Raw genomic sequence first — 26,891 nt, forward strand, 5'->3', positions numbered from 1 at the left:
TTTGGGTGTGGTATGGGACTCGATCATAATGCAGGCACAGCTGTCTCCTGCATGCATCAAATCCATTCTAAACACCCTAAAGAACATCAAGCTAGGCCAGAAAGTCACTGTTCATCACTTTCAGAAGGTTTTAGGTCTCATGGCAGCTGCATCCACGGTGATACCTTTGGGCCTCCTGCACATGAGACCGTTTCAGTTGTGGCTCAGAGCCAGGGGATTTCATCCAAGGGCCAATCCCCAGTGGCAATTAAGGGTTACGCGCCAGGGGCTTCGTACCCTATCTATGTGGTTCAGACCCCGGTCTCTGACTTTGGGTCCCACTCTAGGTCCATGTTGTCATCGCAAGATGCTAATGACAGACGCTTCCCTCAAGGGCTGGGGAGCGGCCTTAGTTGGCTGTCCAGCCCAAGGGATCTGGAGAGGTCATCTTCTCGAATTGGCACATCAATTGCCTCGAAATGAAGACTGTATTTCTGGCCCTGAAATACTTCCTCCAGCAGTTGAGAGGCTACCATGTCCTAGTGCGGGTGGACAACACATCTGTAGTCTTTTAAATAAATCGCCAGAGCGGACTGCAGTCGCGCCGCTCGAACGAGTTAGCGCACCAGGTTCTGCTTTGGGCACAGGACAAGTTCCTGTCCCTCAGGGCGATTTACATTCCTGGGCATATGAATGTGGGAGCAGACTTGCTGTCCAGACAAGCTTTGAAAGGCGGGAAATGGAAACTCCACCCCTAAGTAGTCAAATCTGGGAAAGATTTCAAGTAGCAGAAGTGGACCTCTGTGCTTCACAAGAGATGGCACAATGTCCCCTCTACATCTCTTTGACTCATCCAGCTCCCCTGGGTCTGGACGCTATGGCCCATGCGTGGCCCAGACTTTACGCCTTTCCTCCGATTGCTCTGCTCCCGGGAGTCCTGGCCAAGCTCCGTCGACAGGGGTCTCGCCTATTACTGATAGCGCCCCGTTGGCCGACCGGAGTTTGGTTCTCAGATCTAATATCTCTCCTCGAATGCTCGCCATGGGCGATTCCAGTCAGGAGAGATCTTCTCTCAGGCACAGGGGACAGTACTTCATCCCCGGCCTGAGCTCTGGAACCTTCACGTCTGGCCCCTGAGGGGGACCAACTAGAGATGCTGGCCTTCCAGCCACAGTAATAGAGACTATTCTAAGTGCTAGGACTCCCTCCACTAAAAGAACTTATGCCCTCATATGGAGTGTTTTTGAGGGCTGGTGCATGACACACCATGCAGACCCAGCTCACTGCCAAATTGTTTCAGTACTGGAGTTCCTGCAAGAGAAATTGTCCTCAGGCACATGCCCTAGTACTCTCAGAACTTACATGGCCGCTAGTTTGGCTTGCCATGTTTTGATTGACTGGGTTTCTGTGGGAAAGCACCCTCTAGTTGCCCACTTCATCCATGGGGCTCAGAGGTTGAGGCACCCACTAGAGCTACGGCCCCTTCAGGGGATTTAGCCGTAGTGCTCGAGGGGCTTGCTGGCACCCCTTTCGAACCATTAGAATCAGCGCCTGCCAGGCTTCTGACTCTAAAGATGGTTTTTCTTATGGGCATTACCTCTCTAAGGAGAATTCGGGATTTACAGGCTTTGTCAGTCCTGCCATCCTGTTTCGATTTTGCCCCTAGACGAGTCAAAGCTATTTTGCATCCTCACCCTAACTATCTTCCAAAAGTTCCTTTCTCGACCATACATGCGGTCATTCTCGAAGCTTTCTGTCTTCCGCCATTCACGACACCGGAGCAGCAAAGACTTCACTTACTGTGTCCAGTACGTGCTCTTCAGACTTACGTCCACCACACTAGCCAGTGGCATAAGTCAGAGCAACGTTTCATATGCCATGGGGGCCGCAACCAGGGGGGCGGGGGGGGGAGGCGGCTGCCTCCAGGCAAACAGTTTCACATTGGGTGAGGGATGTTCCTGCTCAAGTGTGTGATGCGGCAGGTTGGTCCTCTCCGCACACATTTGTCAGGTTCTATAGTTTGGATGTCCATCCTACTAATTTCCAAAGTCTTCTGTCCTCCGCCATTTACAACACCGGAGCAGAAGAGACTTCACTTACTGTGTCCAGTATGTGCTCTTCAGATTTACTTCCACCGCACTAGCCAGTGGCGTAAGTCAGAGCAGCTTTTCATATGCTGTGGGGGCCGCAGTCAGGGGTGCGGCTGCCACCAGGCAAACAGTTTCAAATTGGGTGAGGGTTGCTATTGCCCTAGCCTACGAGGCGTGTGGTATAAACTGAATAAAACAAATGGAGTTAATTGGTTAACAAATGTTCAGGAGCAGGGGCATGCCCCTAACAATCGGACTTCTAAAAGACCTCCATATATATCGGGCCACCTCATACCAGTTTCATAGCTTGTTTTTGGCATGGTCCTAGCTAGTAAATTCACAGACAATTTAAAATTAACATACCCATAGTGTTTACAAAATTATAAAATGGAATGTTTCCTTAAAGTTTGCAAAAAAAAGGGGAAAAAAAAGATTTTTTTCTAAACATTTAAAAAAAAATAATGTTTTGAATATTCAGAGAACATTCAGAAGTAACATTTTAATGGGAACTTAATGGTAATGTTAGCAAAATGTGAGGTGACAAAGAGTTTTCATCATAAAATGTTGTAAAATAACAGTTGCAATTCAGCAAGAAAAATACCATATAATTGACAAATAAAAAAGTTTCATAGAGTTGTGTATCTTCCCCAGATTAGTTAGAATAACTCGCTGCTCTGTCTTGTCTGTTGGAGGTTGTCATTGTCCTCTTTGTGCCGCAATGTTTTTTGACAGCATTAGAAAATGGATGTGTGACGTGAGAAAAATCTATTGCATGAGTCTCACGCTAACTGCATGGGAGTTGTCAGCCTTTATCATTAAAGATGTATTTCATGGTGTAAAGCGGCCTTTACATTGAATGAGCGGACTGATATACACAACATAGAAATGAGCAAAATAAGGCTATTGGATGCTGCGATTGACCAATCAGAATGTAAAAAATAAAATTGTTGAACGTGTAATGAAACCATATTTCAAAGTAGCTTCAGTATAGTAAAATACCAAGCAGTCTGCACCACTAAACCACTGGTAAAAAAAAAAAAAAACTAACAAAACAAAAAAAAAGCTGTCTCTCCTTTAAAGTACATTAATGGAAAGGAAACCTCACCACAAATTTGTCTTCTCAACGCTCTGCTGCAGACAGATGCCCACCACTCACTGATGATGTCTGATAGCTGCAGATACACCATGTTTGCTAATGACACCACATTTAGGCCCTTATCACAACAAATCAGCCTTTACTGATGAAACACCGGACTTTACTGTCTAGTATAAAACCAACAGGACCAAGAAGACAGTGCAAGTTCAAGACTCGACTTGTTCAAGTGAATCAACAGCTCAAAAATGGGTATGTGTATTATTCCTATTGCATGTTTGTTTATATATACTCTCAGAGTGTAGTAAATGCAAAATTGTTTAAGATACAATCAATGCACACATACAGAGATCAATGGGAAAATTATATGAACAAATCATGGTAAAACATGTTTTTTCATTACTTAACATGTAAAAAAAAAAAAAAAAAAAAACTAGTTTCTGTTTCATCGTTTAATTTAATCGAGATTCAAACAGGCAAGATTTTTTACAAATTAGCTGACATGACTTTTTCCAATTTGAATACACTCAAAATTATAATAGAATAGAATATAAAGTGTTGTTGAATATATAAAAAACAATGTAAAAACTTCAAATTAATAAAACTGCACAGATTACAGATTAGGAAAATATTAAATAAACTATTGGTATCAATGACACTAGGGGAATTTGTTGAAAAGGAGTCTTGAAAATATAACCGATAATTATATATTGGCATACTGAATTTTATTTGGTCTTCTTTCCTATATGCAGTTTGATTGGTCTTCTTTATTATATCTAACCACATTTTTACACCAAAAACAAGTTTTGAGTTTTTATTTTATTTTATTTCAATATCTAGTTTTCCAAACTCAGCCGTTTCTGTGCATTATTGCTTTTTTCACAGTTCCTTCAGAAACGCATCTTTCACAATTAGTAATATTTTCTCCATAAAAATCAAGTGATGAACTTTAATCTGTTTGTTCAACACTCTTGAAAATAAAGCTGCTTCATAAGGTTCTTTACATAGAAGAACCAAGGATTTTTAGAGAACCATCTCTCTTACATTTGTATAATCTGAAGAACCTTTTGGCACAAAGAACCTTTTGTGAAATAGAAAGATTCTTCAGATGCTTTAGAAAGGTTCCTCACATGTTAAAGGTTATTTATGGAACCATTTAGACAAAAAGGTTCTTCTATGGCATTATGAGGCACCTTTATTTTTAACTGTGAAACTCTGGTCAATATCTGGTACATCTATTGATTGCCACAGCAATGGCCATAAAGCGTGAGGTCAGTGCCAAAAGTTTCATACTCAATAGTATAAAAAATTACAATAAACTTCAGTTTTTTGAAAAAGAGGACGTTTTGTTTCTCCACTCCTCCATGCATTTGATGCTATAGAATATCAAGATTAATCAGTATGACTTGAGAACAAAACTTTATTTCAGGTTTTTAATCACCAGAAGGTTAAACAAAATTGCATGTTGGTGTGCGTTACTGCATGCAAAAATTATTTTGCACATGAGAAACACCACAATGATAAGATGATGCTTCCTAAACAGACCCAAAATCAGCCTCACTGTGTTTCTCTCTCTTTCTTCTTTGTGTAGAAAACACCAGTTTTGAAGCTGAAAACATGACCGGAGGCACAGCACATAACACCACTATCCAGGTTGTGGGAATTATCTTTCTTGCATGCATTTTCATTGCTACCTTTGCAGTGGGTCTCATTGGAAATGGGCTTGTAATATTTCTGACTGGCTGCAGAATGAAGACGACCGTCAACTCCATTCTGTTTCTCAACTTAGCGATTGCAGACTTCACCTTCATGTTGTCTACAGTCTTAAATCTTTTCTTAATTTTGGGCCAGAGTCAAGTACGTAAAATAACTAACAAATTATTTTTCTTTATGTTCAGACTAAATTTGTTTGCTAGTATTTTCTTTCTTGTAGTTATCAGTCTGGACCGATGCCTGTGCACATGGATGGTTGTCTGGGCTAAAAATAAACGAACTTTACTTAAAGCCAAGATCATCTGCATAATTGTATGGGTTTCATCCATCGGCTGCAGCATTCCTTTTTTTTACAGTTAATATGTTTACTCGTGCGTCTCTGATCACATATCATTTTACAGTGGGTTTCCTCATCCCCTTTCTGATCATTGCATCTTCATACACAGCTATTGGAGTACGAATCAAACGCCTCAAAAGTGGAAAGCATCTCAGGACGTATCGAGTCATTATAACTGTAACTCTGGCTTTTTTCATATGTTGGTTTCCATACCATGCTATAAATCTTTGTATAATAACTGCAGAAGAAAATAACTGGAGCTCCAGTGATAGACAAGTAATTGGGACAGCAATGATTGTCAGTTGCTTCCTGTTTCATCTCAACAGCTGTCTGAACCCCATTCTCTATGTGTTCATGTGTGATGAGTATAAGAAGAAGCTTAAACAGTCTCTGCTGCTGGTGCTGGAGACGGCTTTTGCTGAAGATCATCTGGACTTTAAGGCAGATACAAAAGAACGATCAGGACATGAAAACCCAACTGAATTGTTAGATATGTAGAAAACTGGTCTCTAAATGATGAACCTGGATCTAATTCAGTATGTTTATAGTCCTTATCTAGCAAATTGTAAAAAACAGCAACTGCAAAAGTCATGTTTGGAGCATGACTGTGTATAATGTGTGTTATAAAACCAAACAGAGAACATCTCAGATACATCTTCAAATACAGGCTAATGAACATTATATATGTTTGTGAAACTTTTCATTAATCCAAAGCTCATTTTGTTCTGCTGATTTCTGTTGTTACTTTATTTTAAATAAAACCACAGTGTATCATAAAATCTTACCTGCATTTGATTGCAATTTCCTAAAGGATATTGCTCTCACAGTAGCAAATTCTTATTGAAGGGTTTTCCCTAAAAAGAAACAAAAGAAATAACAAGAAAATAAATAAAATATGATTTCTGATACAAATAAAAAACTATAAAGATGTTGGTTAACAATTAACAATTTAGTCAGTTTAACTAATGATATATGGGACAAAATATAGGATTTTCTTTTTAAATGTTACTACTTGTTTCAGAAATGTTTTGAATGTTCAGAAACCATTTAAATGTAACATTTTAATGGGAACATAATGAAAATGTTAGCAAAATGTCAGCTGACTGATACTGTGTTTTAATCATAAAAATATTGTAAAATGTCTGCGGTTGTCAGTTTACTCTTTGAGTAACATCAGTATATTCTTATACTGATGAGTATAAGAAGAAGCTTAAACAGTCTCTGCTGCTGGAGACGGCCTTTGCTAAAGAATATCTGGACTTTAAGGCAGACAGACGCAAAAGAACAATCAGGACATGAAAACACAACTGAATTGTTAGATATGTAGAAAACTGTTCTCTAAATCAGTCACAAGTGGGTCGCGGGAGATTTTGTATGGGTCGCGAAGTCGAGCACTATTTTTCAGTGTGCTATATACTCCTGATTAAAAATGTATATGTGTAGTTCACCAATTAGCCACACGAGGGAGCTCGTCGTTTTCTTCCGGTTTTTTTTTTTTTTTTTGTTCTTTAGCTGCGCTCTGCACTCGGCAACCAGCCATAAAAATGACATTATCATCATTTTGGGTAAGCATTTCATCTGAATACCCTGTCTTAAGCAAGGCAAGCATACTGTTGCTTATTCCTTTTACAACTACATACAAATGTGAAGTTGGGTTCTCAGTTCTCACAAAAATAAAGACAAGATACAGGAATAGACTGAATGCTGCACCTGATATGCGTGTTGCACTCTCCTCATGTACAAAAAAAATGAGAGCCTGTCATACTGTGCACTTTATAAAATGTGTATATTACAGTGGGTGCATAAAAAAGTTCTCAAAAAATATTTCAGTAAGAAACTTGTTCATATTATTCTGGTAGATGTGCAAAGCATTGAATGTTATATGAAAGGCATGCATTGATTCTGTCTGGTTTTATTGATGATAGGAAGAAAAATAAATGATTAACTGCCCTATTTTGCACTTTGTCTCATTAAGTATAAATTGTGTACACTGTAATGATGAGAATATGAAAACAATGAGATGCCCTGTCAACTCTTCCTTTCTCATTTCACCTCTGCATTTTACTTATTGTCAACAACAGGTAAATAAAAAATAATTGTGCTTTGTCAAATATCTGTATCTCTTTTAAATAGTTAAGTTGAAGCTTTACTGACCTTTAAATTGGACATACATATTTTGTTAATGCATAAATTCTCTTTGTGATATATGAACTATATGGGCCTAATGTTTATTGGGTCACAAGGATTTATCGACTTTAAAATGTGGGTCCCCAGAAAAAAAGTTTGGGAAACACTGCTCTAAATGATAAACCTGGATCTAATCCTCAGGTCCTTACACTGGCTTCCAGTTACATTTAGGATTGATTTTAAAGTACTTTTACTTGTTTATAAATCACTCAATGACCTAGGACCAAAATATATAGCAGATATATTCACTGAATATAAAACTAACAGAGAACTCATTAGGATCGAGTCAGTTAGAAATACCAAGGGTTCACACAAAACAAGGGGAGTCCGCCTTTAGTTACCGCCCGCAGCTGGAAAAAGCTTCCAGAAGAGATCAGATGTGCTAAAACACTAGCCACATTTAAATCTAAACTCAAAACTCATCTGTCTAGCTGTTCATTTATTGAATGAGCACTGTGCAATGTCCGAACTGATTGCACTGTATTTTACGTATTCACTGTATATTTTATGTAAAATCATTTTCTATTTTTAACTGTTTTAAATTCATTTTAAATAAATCATTCTTCAAAAAATTTCCAAAGTTTTAAAATTGCTTGTTTTATTTTTGTTCATGATTATTTTATTTTATATAAAGCACTTTGAATTACCATTGTCTTACCATTGAATTGCCTTGCCTTTGCACCACAATGTTTTTTTTTTGTTTTTTTTACTGCGTGAGAAAGTGGACGTGTGGTGTGAGAAAATCAATTGAATGAGTTTCACGCTATATTCATGAGAGTTGGCACCCCTTTATCATTATAGTTATCTTTCACGGTGTGAACATGCTTTTACTTTGAGCTGACAGATATGCATGACGTGGAATTTAGGAAATATTAGACTGCTGGATGCTGCGATTGACCGATGTGAAAAATAAATATGATGAATGTGTTATGAAGCTGTACTAAAGTAAGTAATCTACATCTCTAAACCACAAACAATGCTGATCTAATTTCAATTCAGAAAATGCATCATAAGACAGAAGGAAAAAAAACTCAAAATTGGTTTCTCAACCCTCTGCTGCAGGCAGATGCCCACCACTGTGATGATGCCTGATAGCTGCAGCTACAACAGGTTTGCTAATGAAATAACATTTTAGGCCCAGTATTAGTTATCAGTTACAACAACAAATCAGCTTTTGAGATGCAGTACCAGGCTTTGCTGTTTGGTATAAAATCAACAGTCTGTCAAAAGGACCAAGAAGACAAGAAGTGCAAGATCAAGACTTGGCTTGTCCCAGTGTATCAACAGCTCAAAAAAGGGTATGTGTTATTCATTTTACATGTTTTTGTAACTCTCAGACTGTAGTAAATGCTAAACTGTTTTACAGTGCATTGTAAATATATATATTTACACACACAAGTCATAGCAAAACATGTTTTTTCATTACTTAACACATACATTTATATATATGTATTCGTCATTTAACAATTCAAAAATGAATTGTTGAAATTAGTTTTTCCAATTTGGTTACACGCAGTAGTATTAAAATAGCAGTGGCGGCTCATGGGTTTTAAAATGAAGGAGGCACACTAATTGTATTGGTCTGGGGATCCCTGCCGATTATTATTATTAGGGGTTCAAGCATGCAGTGCTGAAACCCCATTGTAATTGTTAGGATTTTTTTTTACTTTTTTTTTATTTTTATTCTCTGGTAAAACTGATCGTGCATACCAAACCGTAAGGCCTAGAGAGCTGAAACTTAGTCAAAATGTAGTAATCTGCCTCACTACTCAGGCACAAAGACCTGGCCCAATCGGCCTATGGGGGCACTACAGCAATCAAAAACACGTTAGTGCTCATAAATCCTAAATCGCTTGCCATTACATTTATGGATTCCTTGGGTCAAGCCAAATTAAAAATGGTCAGTCTGATTTGGGGTCTTGGAGGACTCGTTTTTTCCCCACAAATTTTAATTATATCCAAAACCTAATTTTGCTAACTTTTAGTAGTACGTTCTTTACCCAATCGGAATCAAACCACTACAGAAATATTTTCTGGACAGTGAATATCAATAATTATAAAAAAAAAATAAAAAAAAGTTTAAACTAGTACTCGCTTTGGATTATCTAAAAAAAACATGCTGACCATTGGCCAATGAAATTTGAGCAACTATTTGACAAGGTTAATGGAGGCCAATCAGAACGAAACATGGCATGTTTGACTCATGTCCCTAAAGGTTTGTAAGAATGTTGAAAGAAATCAGCCACTAGCTGGCACTAATGAGTTCTATGGCTTAGTAATCACGTGGTGTTACAATATGCATATAATTAGATAGAACTCCTCATAATGAGAAACTTTGCCTCATGAACCACTGCTGTCAATAAAATTGTTCATTAAATATTCACAAATATGTTAAAAACCACCTTTTGCAAACTAGTCCTAGGTCTTTCTGTTTTTCACTGTTGTCAATCAAAGTGATATTTAAGCATTTGAGATTATAAAAACAAAATAAATAAAAATAAAAAAACTTTTGAGAACAAGTCTTCAGTTTTTAACTGAAAATCAATAAAACCCCTGCAGTACAATTCTCTGGACTCTCTGGGTCAATGATTATCAAAAAAAAAAAAAAAAAATTAATATGTTCTTTACATAGTGTACCCAAAAGCCCACAGATTCTCAAAACTGTAAAATGATGCATAATTTCATTCTAAACAAGAAAGTAAAATTCAAGAGAGATGGGGCCAAAAATAACACTATAATAGTATTAAAGGTTAAATACACGGTGTTGTATGAGAAATTGAAATTTATAACCACTAGATGGCAGCGGAAGACTACTAATGGACTTATTAAGCCCAGGTAAACCCGTGTATTAATGCGGCCCAGCATACACACACACACACACACACACACACACACACACACACACACACACTTCATTGTGTTGTGGCAAATATTTAATTTCACTTTAGTAAAATATAGTACATTTTGTACATTTCATGTTAGTGAAAATGTACATTTCATATTAGTTGCTACTTACGCTTTGAGACGATGAGCAATTTCCTGCCAGCCTTTATCTCTTGTTTTATTAATAGCTGCGGTATTCCCTTTTTTTGGTAATCATACCATACTATAGTTTAAATTCTTCGTAAGTCTCGAGAAGCAAACACTGCTCAGTCGCAGTGAACATCGCTGCTCTTTCTTTCCCCTTAGTTGCCATGAAAAATTGATGAATCCATGCTCCACTATCAGGGCTTCTTAAGAATAGCGTGCACGCGCAATTATCTAGACTAGATAAACCCGGATCAAATTAGTGAGATTGCGTAAACTTCAATTACCTTTTATGGAACCACTTTAGCCCCAACTTATTTGTTAGGCTCATTCAAGTCCAGTTTTGGAGTTTAATCCCCGCTTTTCTAAGCGTCTTTATGGAACAACCCCCAGGTGCAGCTGGTACATTTTTTTTTTGCTTTTTCCTTTACCACACCAAAACCAGGGACAGAAAACATTTTAAATTGATTTTTCATATGGCAGTTCCTTTACTTGTCTATTAATATATTAATAACTATTAACATCCACAAGTAGGTCATATTTGCCACAATAAGCTCATAAACACAATAAGCTTTTTTTGTTCCAATTGTACCCATGTCTGATACAGTTGGAACAGTATCCTAGTACAGTTGAGACACCCATCCGTAATGCTGTAAATCTGCCTAACCATGTCATTGCAAATGTAAAATACCTTTAAAAATTTTCATTTTCATTTTAATTTCCATTCAGTATTTTATTTGATTATTTGTTTAGTTAAAAGAAGTTCATTTGTAAAATAAGACATTGTACAAAACATTGTACAGTAATGACAAACAGCAATAAAATATTTAATTTCAGTTCATCATTTTATAATTAACAGTTGAAAAGTAGAGTAGCAGTGAAAAACAATTGCAAACAATAATAAAAAGTGCAAACAAAAATCTAATAAAAATAATAACACAAAGTAGTGCAACTAAAATGTTCGGCAATAGGAATATAGTGCGGGTACATTTGGTACATTGTGTCTCAACTGTACCCCGCTCACCACCTGTAAATTACTCTTAACAGTCATGTAAGGATTACAAGCTATTCAATTTGGAAGGGATGTGGTGAAGTGAAAAACTTGCCTTGGAAAAAAAACGTCTAAGGTTACGTATGTTACCCTGGTTCCTCGAAGGAACGAGACGCTGCGTCGAGGATGCTTTGGAGAACGCCTCCAGCATGACGTCTCTCAATAACATGTGTAATCAATCAAATGGTTGGGCGAGATGTCATAGGCGGGTGACATCAGAGACCAGGAAGCACAAAAGGATGAGTGGAGAAGCCGGCAACCAGCCTCAAAGGATGAAGCAAGCGCCGGCCAAGGATGCCGAAAATGTGGCACTGCGACGCAGCATCTCGTTCCTTCGAGGAACCAGGATTACATACGTAACCTTAGACTGCTAACTGTTACATACGTAACTCGAGCTGCGTCAAGGATGCTTTGGGGTATGAGAATGCCCACGCCACCAGACTTTCAAATCTCTGCCTAGAGTGGAAGAGCACAGCTAAAGCAAGAGAAGGAGACAGGAGCCTGACAGTCATCGGGGACAACCCGTCCAATGGCCAAACTTCAGAAGGAGTGAGCCCAAGAGAGGGGAGATCAGACGACTCGAGGCTTAGGATAGCATCCTGAACACCGCTTAGCATAAGCTTCTTCTGGCCGGAGGCCTCAGCGCACCATGGAGGAAACATGTAACCAGAGGGTTTCTGCCCACTGACTGGCCACCGAGAGGGGCGCGGTAGGCTGCCATGGCCGCCACGTAGAACTTCAGGGTGGAGTGGGTCAACCCTGCAGAGAGCCTGCAGGAAGAAAAGTGAAAAGATTCCACTTCAAGTCATACAGTTTCCTCATTGAGGGATCTCTGGATTGGAGAATGGTCTCAACAACCTCGGTTCAGAGACCGGAAGCTAAGAGTTTTGCCTCCTCAGAGACCACACCTACAGCCTCTAAGCTCCATGCGGGGTGTACCCTCTGCCTGTGAGAGGAGATCCACTCCTGACGGGAACCTCCCATGAAGTGTCGTCAAAAAGAGAAATCAGGCACAGGAACCATACCTGGCTCGGCCAGAACGGGGCTACTAACTACCAGGGGCTACCAGCGTACTCTCTCCAGAACTCCCGGGAGCAAAGCAATCAGAGAAAAATGTACAGATGAAGCCTCGGTCACCTTTAAGCCACCTTTCCCCGGTCCTCTGCCCCTGCCTCAACAGGATGTCTGCTCTCATATTAAGATGCCCAGGAATGTGGACTGCTCTCAGCGAGAGGAGTTCACCCTGGGACCACACAAGGATCTGGTTCACTAGTTTGTATAAACGGCGTGAGCGCAGAACTCCTTGGTGGTTGATGTAAGAGACCACTGCTGTGTTTTCGGTGCGCAGCAACACATGGTGACCTCTTAGGTCTGAGAGAAAGTAATTTAGTGCTCGAAGCACGGCCAGCATCCTCGGGCAGATGATATGCCATGTCGGATGGTGGCCACTCCACAGACCGCGAGCAGGGTGGCCACTAATGACCGCACCCCAGCCGGTGAGGGATGCATCAGTTGCTAGCATTACATGGTGACAAGGAGCTCCCAGCACCGGGCCCTGAGACAAGAACCAAGGTTTTCTCCACATGTCTAAGGCATGTAGGCATTTCCGCGTGACCTTTAGCATGCCAAGTGGGTTTCCCCTCTGGGAGAACCCCTTGGTCTTGAGCCACCACTGTAGGGGTCTCATGTACAGCAGGCCAATAGCATTCATGTTGGACGCAGCTGCCATCAGACCCAGCAATCTCCGAGACTGCTTGACATTGAGTGACCAGCCTTCTCTCACGACTGCAGTGAGGATCGACTCGCATCATGGTCGAATCCCACACCATGCCCAGATAAGTGGTTCTCTGTACTGGAGAAAGCACACTTTCCTTGGTGTTAAGTCTTAACCCCAGCTCGCGAGAACGACACCTCGATTACAAACCGTCATCTGTCTACAAAGGGAATCAGCCTCTCAAGACTGATCTCTGGTGTCATCAGAGCAGTTAGCTTGGTGCCCTGGAGACGGCCGAACTACAGTAGCTGCTCTGGAAACCCCCCAGAAAGTCGCGAGCCTCTTAGCACCGCTACGTTTCCGGACGGTAACTGAGAGAAGCACTCGCCAGAGACTGCTGCGCCCTGGAACACCGGCAGGGTTGACAGATCGATCTCCTGATGTGTACACCGCTCTTCCCCAGAGGTCAAGTCAAGTCAACTTTATTTATATAGCGCTTTAAACAAAATACATTGCGTCAAAGCAACTGATCAACATTGATTAGATTTAATAGATATGATTTACCCTGGTTAAATAAAGGAATAATAATAATTAGGAAAACAGTGTATCAATAACGCAAAATGACAGTTAAACCTCTGGAGTCGATTAACGCGTATACACGTTATGAGTCATTTTCTCCTGATAACCCTGAAAAGAACTTAAATTACACTTTCAGTTTTGATCGTACAGATAAGAGCAATACATCAATCGAATCTGTAAAGGGTCTTCTTTTTTTGTACACAGACATAATAACAAAACTTTGTGCATTTATGAAATAAAGATAACAAACAGGGTGTGCTGTCTGCAGCCTTTGTCTGTGCTGATCTTCATTTACAAACGCGTCATTACAATGAACTGTAACTCAGTGAATACTCAATGAAGAGACATGAGAGATATATCTATAGAAAGCCTGACATGTCTACTTTTAAACTAAACAATTATGTGATAAAGTAATCCATATGAAAACAACACGATGTCAGTTTTTCACGTCTCCCTTCATTATCTTCTAATGCGACCACGCCCCCGCGCTGAACACCCTATTCAGATTCTGTTTCACTGAAGCGCGTGGCTTGAATATGCCCACACAACAGAAGACAACGCAGTGAGATTGTTCAAGTATTTTTTATTTTACTGTTTGCTCCGCGATGAGAGGAATAAGACATAATTCACCCGTTCTTTCAATTTACCCCCCCAAAAAATAAAAATCTGAAAAAATATTCTCAGCACTTTTCAGCATTAATAATAATAATGATGATGATGATAACAATAAAAAAAAATTTTTTTTTTTTTTTTTGAGAAAATCAGATTGTTAAAAGGATTTCTGAAGGATTATATGACTGGAGTAATGATGCAAAAAAATTAGTTTGAAGTCTATTGAAAGGCATGACAAAACTTCTCCAGGCCCCAAAAATATCCTTAGACTCTAGAGGGTTAAAGGCAGTTCATCATTGAATTCAGTGATGTCATCTCTGTTCAGTTTTAATAGTCTCTGTGCATCAATTTGCAATCAAGTCAACAATACTGCTGTAAATGAAGTGACCCCAACTCAGCAAGCCAGAGGCGACAGCGACAAGGAACCAAAACTGCATTGGTGACAGAATGGAGAAAAAAACTTGGGAGAAACTAGGCTCAGTTGGGGGACCAGTTCTCCTCTGACCAGACGAAACCAGCAGTTCACTTCCAGGCTGAAGCAAAGTCAGATTGAGCAGAAGAATAATCAGTTTTTTGTGGTCTTGTCCCGGTGGTCGCCTGAGACAAGGTCTTTACAGGGTATCTGTATATGGGGCTTCACAGGGAGCTGGCCCTCAAAACAGGGAGAAAGTACCGCAAACGCGGGCTTCCAAACCCCCGAGAGCGGGCGCCGGACCTGGAAGTTAATGAAGAAGATAGGGACTTGCCCGTCTACATTACTTCTGGCATATTAGAAAGTGAATCTCGCGAGCACAATCACCGCTCTGCCTCGGCGAAAGCATGGCTTGGAAATACATCTAATGCATTTAATAAAATACACACTACATTTACCCATAAATGTTTCTAATTGTCTGTGCAGTTCCACAGTGTGTTATATCAGAGCCAGATGGTCACATATGCAAAGTTTGATGCTAGACAAATATTGAGTGTTGCAAGTTGGAAATGGCTGAGAACTATCATAATTGATAATGCGGTTTTATTCAATTAACACACATCACATTTATTTTCAGTACTGCAGATTTATTTGAAGTTCTTGTGAGTTTGCATGTAAAGAGAAAAATAAACACAATAATAAAATTATTTAGTTCAGCTCTCAATTCAGAATTTTGGGTTATTTCACTCTCCTTGAAGGCTTCATGCCTGGACATCTTTTGCTTCATTACCTTAGCAAATTTTCTTCAAATGCACTAGTGATGTATGTGAACTAACGTTCATACATTTCCTTGAGGATTTTTATGTTCTCGCTGTATCTCAGCTGATTCTTACTGGAGGCCTCCTTCCACCTTTAACATATATGAAAAAAAAATTCTAAATATCATATACACAGTGTAATTCGTATCCTTGCCCCCACCCGTAATTATAGTAGAAATGATAGAATGATGAAAAATTATACTTCTGTCTAATTTTCTTCCAGCGTTTGATGTGACTGAAGATAAGAGATGAGGTGCCTGCTTCAGCATCTACAGACTGAAAAAAAAAACATCTCACAAAACCATCACAATTGATCTAAGCACACAATTTAGCTACATTAGTGTTACAAATTAAAGGATGACAACACCAAAAAAATCACTATGCAAACAGGTTTACTTATCACATTCCTAACAATTGGTTAAGAGTTAAGGGGAGGTGTTTGATGGAAACTTTATCTTCTGTCACTTAGCAGTTTGCTTAAATGCAGATCTGTAAAGAAAGATTACTGCTTCCAGTAGACCGTGTATGACACAACAGTTGCCATAGCTCACCTGACTCTCTGTAGGTTTCTCTACAGGTGGAATTCTGAGATTGACAGGTTCACCAGCTGCACCTACTGGACAGGAAACAGGTGGAGGAAGCCTGTACACGTTCTGTCCTTTGCCATTAAGCATGTCAGTCATCTGAAACAATAATCAGAATCACAAAGAGCTTTATTGCCAAGTTTGCATGAACATCCAAGGAATTTGTTTTAGTGACATAAGCTTCCAGTACACAGAAACAACAACACACAGACTAAAAAAAAAAAACTTCAAATAAATAAATTGTACAAACAGTTGTGCTATAGATGATAATGGAATAGAATAGAGTAGGATGCAGGGATGTACTAGGATGGAGGGCTAAAAAATAAATAAAAGGATATTGCACATTTTTATTGCATAAGTAGAGAACATTTAAATGTTCATGAAGTAGATTGCCTGGCTGGCCTCATATTTGTGGCTCTGAAGCGCCGGCCAGATGGCAAAAGTTCAAAGATGGGGTAACTTGGATGTGAGGGATCCAGAGTGATTTTCTGAGCCCTTTTCCTCACTCTGGATGTATACAGTTATTGAAGGGTGGGCAGGGGAGCACCAATAATCCTTTCAGCAGTCCAAACCGTTCTCTGTATTCTTCTGATGTCTGATTTTGCAGCTGAACCAAACCAGACAGTTACTGAAGTGCACAGGACAGACTCAATGAAGGCTGAGTAGAACGGTTTCAGCAGCTCCTGTGGCAGGTCAAACTTCCTCAGCTGGCAAAGGAAGTACAACCTTTGTTTGGCCTTTTTAACAATGGAGTCAATGTAATTGTCCCACTTCAGGTCATGAGAGATGGTGGTTCCCAGGAATCTGAATGACTCCACTGCAGTCTATGTGCTGTCTATGATGGTGAGTGGGGGGAGTGCAGGGGGGTTTCTCCTGAAGTCCACTATCATCGCCACTGTTTTGAGAGTGTTCAGCTCCAGGTTGTTAAGACAGCACCAAACAGCCAGCTGTTCAACCTCTATATAAGAATCGAAGAGCAGTTTCCCCCAATTTTAAAACTTGTTTTATGTATGTATATATATATATTATATATATATATATATATATATATATATATATATATATATATATATATAAATAATATATATATATAAATAATATTATATATATATAAATAATATTATATATATCGTATTTTTCGGACTATACGTTGCACTTTTTTTTCATAGTTTGGCTGATCCTGCGACTTATAGTCAGGTGCGACTTATTTATCCAAATTAATTTGACATGAACCGAGTGAAATGATCCAAGAGAAAACATTACCCTCTACAGCCGCGAGAGGCCGCTCTATACTGCTCAGTGTAGACTACAGGAGCACTGAGAAGCATAGCGCGCCCTCTCGCGGCTGTAGACGGTAATGTTTTCTCTTGGTTCTTGGTTCTAAATAAATGCGACTTATATATGTTTTTTTCCTCATCATGACGTATTTTGGACTGATGCGACTTATACTCAGGTGCTAAGCGAACCTTAAATGAGTGTGCCAAATTGATTAAAACTTAAGCTGCCTAACATGATTTACAAAGATAATGATTTTGGGGGGCTTTAGGACTTGCAAAGGAAGACTAAAGCATTATTATTTTAGTGTCACTGAGATATATTATTATAGTTTTGCCAAAAAGTTTGTATTTTAACTTTCAGTTAAATTTTAGTTTATGGCTTTCATAAATTTGTTGTGTTTTGTAATTTTGGTAGTTTTTTTTTTTTTTGAGTTTTAGTTTTAGTTATTTAGTATATCAAGTAAAATAAATGAAAATAATAAATTCAACCTTGGTGACTACCTGAAATATTTTATTTCAGTAAATGATTCTAATTTTTTTAATGGTTTTCATTTAATTTTTGTTGTTTGAGCAGGGACGTGGGAACTATATTGTGGGGGGGGGGTTTCTTGGAGTGGGGGTGTTAGTGTAGGCCTATTGTAGGCTGTGTTATGTATCCTGATTGACTTCATGATTAGTTAAATCTGTTTTGCACATGCATTGGCACAGAGTTAAGCATTTCAGACAGTACATGACAGCCTCTGTCTTGTTCACTTCACATCTGTGGGTGTTACGCACAGCTCAGTGTGGCCCAGGCATAGCGCCAGGATTCTAGTTATAGCCCACTGTTATATTATCTGTGCGTATACATAATATAGATTTTAATAGCTTGATGATCTTTAAATATTTTGTTGCATTGTTAAAAATTTCGGTGCATAGGACAGACCTATCCGCAATTACTCTCCATGGTTCTGACCAAAGAATATTATTTAGAAAACTGTATAAAATTGTTTTTGATGCACAATGTATGTGCTGTGCTCTAACAAAAATAGAATAGTGGTCAAAACTGACTTCCATTTTAAGTACATTACTGGAAGCATGTTTGTGTTTGTCATTTTCTGTGGCAAATGGCAATGTGAGAGAGAGTTTATCTTGTGTTTAACTTGAAACACATCCATCTTTGAAAAATAATCAACCCTAGATTTGCAAGTGCAGTTATATAAACGGTGAAACAACTGTGTTATTCTGAGTAGTTCATAGATATGAATGGGATGAGTATTTAAAATGATTTCAAAGTGAACGCTGGGTATGACCTCATCCTCCCCAGAGCTGTGAGGGGGGCTGGGCTCTGTTCTCTCCCGCATTGATGGGTTGTTTCTCATCCATGCCCGACAAATGGGATAGAGCGGCGTGGTGGTGCTGAACTGAGCCAAGTCCACACTGCGGTCAAATAACTTGATAATATAAGCATCTGATGGAGAAGAAGAGACATGGAGCACGTAAGAAAACAGGAAATAGGACTTATGAAATTAAGATTTTTTTAAACTAAAATTTATTTCTCTAAACCTTGGCTTAAAAAAAAAAAACCTCCCTCAATCACCACACATGTTGAATGATATGAAAACCCAATGGTGTTTCTCAGAAATGATTCAACATTTTACTGATCTGTCATATACAAAATTACCTACATAGACAGGAAGAGTTCAAATTGTGCACTTTTTGTCATTCATTTTGAAATTTACCTGAATTCAAAGCTCTCCCCTACTCGGTTTCCTTAAATACACACAATTTTAAAATAAAACAAAGACCAATGTAAGTAGCTGCCTGCCATAACATCTGATAGTAGATTGGGTAAAACAACCAGCCACTGTGAAAATAAAATATAAAAATTTGGCTGGTGCTGAGTGTTAATTTCCAAAAAAGAGAGAGGAAGAAAAGGTGTAAAAAACTGTGGCTTTCAGGATCTAGCTCTTACTTTGTTTGTGCTGGTTGGTGTCTGCCAGACTGTCATCCATCTCTTTACGCTTCTTCCTTCTGTGTTGCGGGAATCGTGATGATGGTCTGTGAAAGGCAGGAAGAGGCTCTTAAAGCAAACTCTTCCAAACCATTTAGGAATTAATATCAGCTATTTTGCTATTCTAACTATTTATAAAGTACACTTTGAATGTTAAAGAGCATTAATATGAGTAGTACTGTAGTAACGCTAGTTGACATATTGAATAATTATGGTATATTTGCAATGATATTTCAGATTTGGAGAAATTTTGAATTACATCACTTGCTCTGTAATGGATCTTATGCAGTGAATGGGTGCCGTCAGAATGAGAGTCCAAACAGCTGAGAAAATCATCACAATAATCCACAAGTAAACCACACCACCCCAGTTCATCAGTTAATGTCTTATGAAATGAAAAGCTGCGCATTTACAATAAACTAATCCATCAAGATGTTTTAACTATAAAGCATTGCATCTGGCCAAGTTAGAGGAGACCATAATCCATAATAAATAAAATATAGTCCACTAACATTTTTGTTTAGTGTTGATATATGCATATTTCTCACCTGATTAAGACTTTTCTTTGGAGAAACAATATTATGGATGGGAAACTTTTTGAAGTTAAAAAACATCTTAATGATGAATGTTTCTTACAAACAGACCACATTTCACATCACGAGACATTCATTAATAGATTGGAGTCATGTCAATTACTGTTTGGACTTTCATTCTGACGGCACCCATTCACTGCAGAGGATCCATTGGTGAGCAAGTGATGTAATGCTAAATTTCTCTAAATCTGTTCCGATGAAGAAACAAACTACTCTATTAAAGTACATTTTCAGCAACTGTTTATTTTTAGGTGAATTATTCCTTTAAAGTAAAGGTAAGAGAAGATTCTGCTTGCCTTTTCCCTGCAGAAGAAGGTGACAAATCCCTGTAAAAAAAAAAAAAAAAACATTTAATGTGCATAACATATGACATAAACCTTTTTCCCAGTCAAGAGAAGACAATGTTTACATCACTCATACGAAAATACTGCATGTGCATACTTGCTCAAAGAGTCTGCCACCATTTTCCCAGAATCCTCTTCATTTGGCTCTCTATGCAGGGAAAGGAAGAAAGAGCACAAAGGATTACACAAATGCCAATTTTCCCCCCAAAAACTGCTCTACTATATAAAAGTAATTTATTGCCTGTATTCTTTTACTGAACTGTTTTTTATTTGGATACTCTGAAAGGTTAAAATTAAAACATTACTGAAAAACATGAGAAACAAGTAAGTATTTCCAGAAACATAGCAGTAAATAATCTCAGACCATCATTATTCAGAAAGCTAAAATATAAATGGATTTTAACAAACAAAGCTATAAATCAATACTACACTTAATATTTTCCTGAGCTCAGTGGAAAAAACTAAATCTTTGAGAAGCCATAAATGATCACCATGTTCAGAGAATCTAGTCAGTCAGATTTCCTAATAACTTCCTGTTCTCCTAGATGTTTGGTTCTCCAATTCTGTGGATTCTTGCTTCTACATGAGGTTCGCCCCCCCTTTAAAATAACACCTCACACCTGACTGATCTGAGTCTGTCAGGAAAGGACATAGGAGACTGCATGCAAACTGGAAACTCTTTGGTAAGATCTCATCTCGGAGACTAGATGTTCTACAGTGGGTATAGAAAATAATAATTTTTTATATATTAAGCTGGACAGTAATATAGTTTCCATTTTGCAAGTAAACAGCAAGTAGATTTCAAGTATATCACTGTGTCACTAACACTACACTGTATCAGTCTTGTTCTAACAGACTGTTATTTTAAATCTTGCAGCACTTTCACTTTCAGTGACAGGCAAATTATTTCACAGTAAGATATTAAATTGAGACATACTGACATCTTCTAAAGTGGACCCATCACTAATGAGCTCTAATTGCTTGAGGTCCATTTGCAGCTTCGCTGTTACAGTCTGAAGCTTTCAAAGCTCAAGACACTAATAATAAAGCTCTAATAATGCACTAACCTCTCACTGTCACTCCTCTCAACCAGACCTTGCAATACTGCATCAAGGCGGTTTCGAGCCCCAGCATCTGCAAAGAACATTTTTAACCACATAAAACAATCCACATACTAAAACAGAAATATAAAAAGAAGCTTATGTTTTGCAGCCTCACCCATTTTCTCTGTCTTGATTTTACAGTGAAGCATTGTACCTCCTGATTTTTTTCCTGTAATTTTATTCAGATGAGGATGTGATAATTACTACATGATGACTAAAATAAAGAAACAGGTTCAACAGATATAATGTAACATTAAGTTGATTGGCTGCAGTTTGATATACTTTTATATGTATGAGGGCACAAACACACACACGCGCGCACACACACTGCATGTGTACTGCATTAATAAATACAAAACTAGGTACATAATCAGGATTACATCAAGTACTTATAATTAAAAAAACATTACAATTTATCATGCTCATAATGAGATTAGTTATTTTTTTATGGATTACCTGATTACATATTATTCACACAATAGCAGTAAATATTTCATAATTTATTCATTATGAAAGATTGACTGTGTCATGTCATTGTTTTCATTATGTTTGTTCAGAAGTTATCTATTTGCACACTGGAATATTTTTCTATGCACTTTTTTATTTTTAAATGTCCATTGCACTAGTGTTTTGTACATCTTAATGTATCACTTTTACATATTAATTTGTAAATTATGTTTATAGTTTCTGCTTATAGTGTACACATATTACATAATCCATCTGTATTGTATGTTCATAGTACACATGTCTGTTTATTATGCTGATAGTATTTAAAAATCTCTAAATTATGTCCATAGCACTGTTTTATTTGTATATTTATGGTACATTTGTAACATATTGTAGCCACTGTATATCCTGTACTTACTGCTTATTGCACTTCTGATTAGATACTACTAACTGCATTTCGTTGCCTTGTACCTTATATGTGCAATGACAATAAAGTTGAATCTAATCTATTACAGGGATTCACAAATCAGTTTTTGTCAGGCAAACCCCTTTGACATGAAACTTGAAATATCTCTGAGGCAGTTAATATTTCAATAATTTAACATACATTTGCATGTTTTCTCTTTGCTTTTTCATATCAATATGGTATATCTAATGCTGTTTAAAACAAGTTAGATAAAAAGTAATCTTTAAAAAAAATGTAAAACATTTCCTAAAAGAAATAAATTAGTACGTTACAGTTTAAATCATGTATCACATGAATCATTGGTGAATAATCTCTCTCGCTCTGTGAACCTATTTAACCATATTTTGGGGACAAATTTGAACCCAAAGTGAGCAAAATCTGACAAAATGAGAGAGAGAGAACTCACGGGGAGAAAAAAAGAAGTAAAACAATGACAGTATTTGCTAATCAGCTACCGTTAAACGGCTGACGTTAGCTAGCTTGAAAACCAACCAAATTCCTGATTAACTCTTCGCCGACTTCATAAATCGCTGAACAATAACATAATATTTTAAATAACACTATTTAGGAGCTGGAAACACTACAAAAAATAGAAACATACACGCTATTCACCTTTCAATCCTCCTTAGCTGAGAGACTAACGACGAGCCGCACAATCCGACATTCCTCTTCCGCGCGCAGTGAGATTCCTGGCTCGTGATTGGCTTCAGAGGATGAGAGCGCTGAGCTCTTATTGGTTCAATTTGCTGTCGATCACAAGATACGAAACTCTATTGGCTGGCTAACTGTCTTCGACAACAATGTAAACAACATTTTTCGGAATACATATCCCAGGATACAACACAGTCACGAAAGGTAAGCCGATATAATTCTTTCTCTGCGAAACATCAAATTAAATGACATTTTTTAGAGTTAAATAGCTTTTTAATAGTGAGCTAAAACAGGTTTAATCCCACAGTAACGTTAATCACCTTTGAGCACAGAGGACCAGGTCTGCAATGAAAGTCCTACTACTGAACACCAGCTGATCTATTCCGAGTTTTGCCTTCTACTGACCTGTGTTGCTCTACAGACAACACTTTAGCTTGCTCTGAAACTCAGATGCAAGCCATGAGAAGCATGAGGCAAAAGGACTGTCAGCTCTTGTAAAGTAAGGAAAGTCATTGTGCTCTAATGGAAATATCACTATTAAAAATTATATATATATATATATATATATATATATATATGTGTATGTGTGTATATATATATATTTTTTTTTTTTTTTTTTTAATTCAAAACAATAGAAAGTTATAAAATTGGTAAACAAGGCTCATCTGAACTACTCGGCCCATGAAGCAATGATGGAAAAAAAAAAATTTATGGAGTTAACTGCAGTTTTTTAAGAGAATTTTTAGAAGCGTTTAGCCAAATTTAGTCTTAAGCAAAAATAAATAGTAAAAACCTGATATAATTTATCCATCCATTTTTCTCACATTGAAAATAGCCACAGAAGCTGGCATGTGAAGCACAAACAAACAAAGCAACGATGGTATCATGTCCAACTATTGACTATATTACAGGATATAAATGACAGTTTAAATGTTTGGAGTTAGTTAGATTTCTTTAAAGGAATTATACATTTTATTTAGTAAGGACACATTAAATTGACTAAGTGACAGAAAAAAAAATGTTATATACAGTAAATACACGGTAGGTCTTGTTGTAAAAAGAAAAACTGAGTGAGATTTACATCTGGAAGTGGACCTTGTTGTCTAAAATACAGTAATTTCACTCACCATTTGCTACGCAGTGAACAATTCGTTTGAATGACCAGCCATTTTGGTGCTTTTTAGAATATATCTGTCATTAATAATGATGTTTCCTTGTGGGTTGATAATATAAAGTACTGTATGTCCTGTTTATCGAAGCACTTGACCTCATGAACGATGGCCCATCAGAACCCAGAGAACCGTCTCAAAGCCACTGCATGATGAAACCACGCTGTCTCCAGCTGGACACAGGCTTGATCTCAGCATGCTGCTGAGTTTTGCATAAAACTGAACAACTGATTTGCCTAAAAGAGCTCAATGAATGCTGACCATATTTTAAAGAGTATGACAAACAATGAGCAGTTTGTTATATTACTGTATGTCTTTTATATGTTGCAGTTGAATTGTGTTCACAAAGTAAAAAAAAAAAAAGAGACAGAGAGAGAGAGAATTATACTGTATTTTCTGAAGATGCCATGTCATGCAGTGTGATAGTTGACTGCTGCCGTCTAGTGGTTGTAGCTACAAATCTTCCTACATTACAGGATATAAAGATTTTATTTAGGAGATGAATCAATATTTTATTTAGCAAAGGATTAAACTTGCTAAAGGTTACAAAAGGTTTCTTTTTCACACACACACACACACACACACACACACACATATATATATATATTATGATCAAAGAACCCTGAAAAAAAATTCTTAAGTATATTAAGCAGTACAACTATTTTCAGAATGGATAATAATAAGAAATATGTCCTCAGCAGTAGGGGTGCTCCAATGGATTGAGTGAACTTATCTTCATGTTGATGGAAACGGCTCTAGAATTCATTAAAGCAACACTATGTAACTTTGTCTGTGTTCAGAATTTGCAAAATTCATATAATGAGCGAGTACATCATGAATTCATCTTCCAAACCGCATTTTGTCTTATCCCGAATCACTACGGTACACTTATAATAAATGTTTTTTATTCGGACTATTGTACCCTGTTCGGTCGTCACCACTGATCTATATATATATATATATATATATATATATATATATATATATATATATATATATATATATATATATATAGATATGTTCTTTATTATAGATCAGTGGTCGTCACCACTGCGGAGTAACACATACCTGCGTGAATCGGCATTGACAGAAACTTTTGAGAAGTAGCTCCGGTTAAAATGTTCTTCCGCGGGATGCGTGCAGTTCTGTTCATTGCCGCTATAGCGCCAAAAGTTGTATAGTGTTGCTTTAAAGGAAGAAGAAATCACTCAAATATAATCAGACCAGCTGATATTAAGTTGTGTATGTTAAGCATCAAGTAGTGTGTATTTATGAATTCGCCACAACAGAGTTTTTATGCAACCCTTGTCCCAGATTCCCTGTTAGAATTTCAGGATGTCACTGGTGGCTTTATCACGGTTACCACAAAAACATTGAGCAGCACAACATTGATAAAAAAATATATATTGAGCGGCAAATCAGCATATTAGAATGATTTCTGAAGGATCATGTGACACTGAAGACTGGAGTAATGATGATCCTAAAAATGAATGTTAGAAAGAATTTAAATTACTTTAGCTAGGCCTATAGCAGGGTTAAATTCATGATTGTTTAATAAAGGATAGGTGCTGATACATTTTATTTAACTTCATGACTATGTAGTATGTTTGTTATTGCATTATGACTGCACATTTCACATTGGGATTTCACTTTAGAGTCATCAGGTTTGACCAGTTTAGATGATCAGTTTAGATGTGTTTTCAGTGAACATTCATTCAGCAGTGGCTCTGAGCCGATCAGTTCTGGGGGTCTGGACTGCTCTGATTTCTCTTTCCCCGTAAGCACTGATGTGGCGGTCCGAAAAACAGCTGTATCCACCTTAATGGGCTCAACCAACAATAAGTAAAAAAAAATAACGTATAAATGAGTGTACATCTTGTAACACACACACTATTTATCTTTTCCTGAACATCTTTGTGTTTCCGATTTCAAAAAAACTGTTATCAGATTAAAACGTACCCATCTCTCTAACCACAAATGTGGTAAAAAAGCAGAAATGGTTGTGTATACATTCTCCATTACCTAAAAACAAACAGAAAAGATGTAAATTCCATTTTGGCCTGCTAGATATTTATATTAGTGCAATAAAAGTGCATTAGAGCATTTTGTTTGTTTGTGTGTGTGTCTTTAAGCTGTTCTAGAGCCCAGTTTGTGCAAAGAAACATCTTTTCTTTTTCTTGTGGTTGGTTCTGAGGGGTCTGGTGTCCGTTGTGAAGATGACATCCTGTTTCAATGACGACTGAAAAGGAAGATGGAACAGGCCAGACAATGGAGTCAGGAGGCCCCTTCCCACAATTCTGTTCTCCATATACCTCTATCACACAGTGTCAGACCAAACCAGGTGAACCAACACCACAGTGCACATCAGGGTTATTCCTTTCTGATTAATATGTGCTCAAAAGTTAAATGATGCAGAATATATATTATATTATATTATATTATATTATATTATATAATTTTCAAAAGTTTGGGATCACTAAGATTTTTTCATGCTTTTGAAAGAATTTATGCTCAGCAAATACGCTCACAAAAATTCTGTAAAACACATTAATATGTTTTAAAATATCATTTATTCCTGTGATGCAAAGCTGAAATTTCAGCATCATTCCTCCAGTCTTCAGTGTCACATGATCTTCAGAAATGATTCTAATA

At 37.7% G+C, this 26,891-nt stretch overlaps 1 protein-coding gene and 1 pseudogene across 1 annotated transcript; one reads left to right on the forward strand and one right to left on the reverse strand.

Moving 5' to 3' along the window:
- The first annotated feature begins 3,162 nt into the window (after nt 1-3,162).
- On the forward strand, nt 3,163-5,971 carry LOC132123474 (C3a anaphylatoxin chemotactic receptor-like; annotated as a pseudogene).
- Nucleotides 5,972-15,420: 9,449 nt separating this feature from the next.
- On the reverse strand, nt 15,421-23,113 carry LOC132123475 (protein lin-37 homolog). Its single transcript, XM_059534103.1, has 10 exons — nt 23,017-23,113; nt 21,622-21,663; nt 21,471-21,537; nt 20,501-20,551; nt 20,356-20,385; nt 19,428-19,513; nt 18,766-18,923; nt 16,164-16,295; nt 15,815-15,888; nt 15,421-15,704 (listed from the first exon to the last, which is right to left on the reverse strand). Exons 2-10 carry the CDS (start codon nt 21,653-21,655, stop codon nt 15,626-15,628), a joined length of 711 nt encoding a protein of 236 aa, XP_059390086.1. The 5' UTR covers nt 21,656-21,663; nt 23,017-23,113; the 3' UTR covers nt 15,421-15,625.
- Nucleotides 23,114-26,891: the final 3,778 nt, after the last annotated feature.

This window comes from Carassius carassius, chromosome 41 (genome assembly GCF_963082965.1).
Source record: "Carassius carassius chromosome 41, fCarCar2.1, whole genome shotgun sequence".
Lineage (NCBI taxonomy): Eukaryota > Metazoa > Chordata > Actinopteri > Cypriniformes > Cyprinidae > Carassius > Carassius carassius.

Excerpts from the sequence above, each read along its gene's own strand:
- LOC132123475 (XM_059534103.1), bottom strand. The coding sequence starts at position 21,655 with ATGCTTCACTGTAAAATCAAGACAGAGAAAATGG. Across the intron at positions 20,552-21,470 it reads GAGAGGAGTGACAGTGAGAG|AGAGCCAAATGAAGAGGATT; the intron begins GTTAGTGCATTA and ends TTCCCTGCATAG. Across the intron at positions 16,296-18,765 it reads ACAGCTCTGGGGAGGATGAG|ATGACTGACATGCTTAATGG; the intron begins GTCATACCCAGC and ends TTATTGTTTCAG.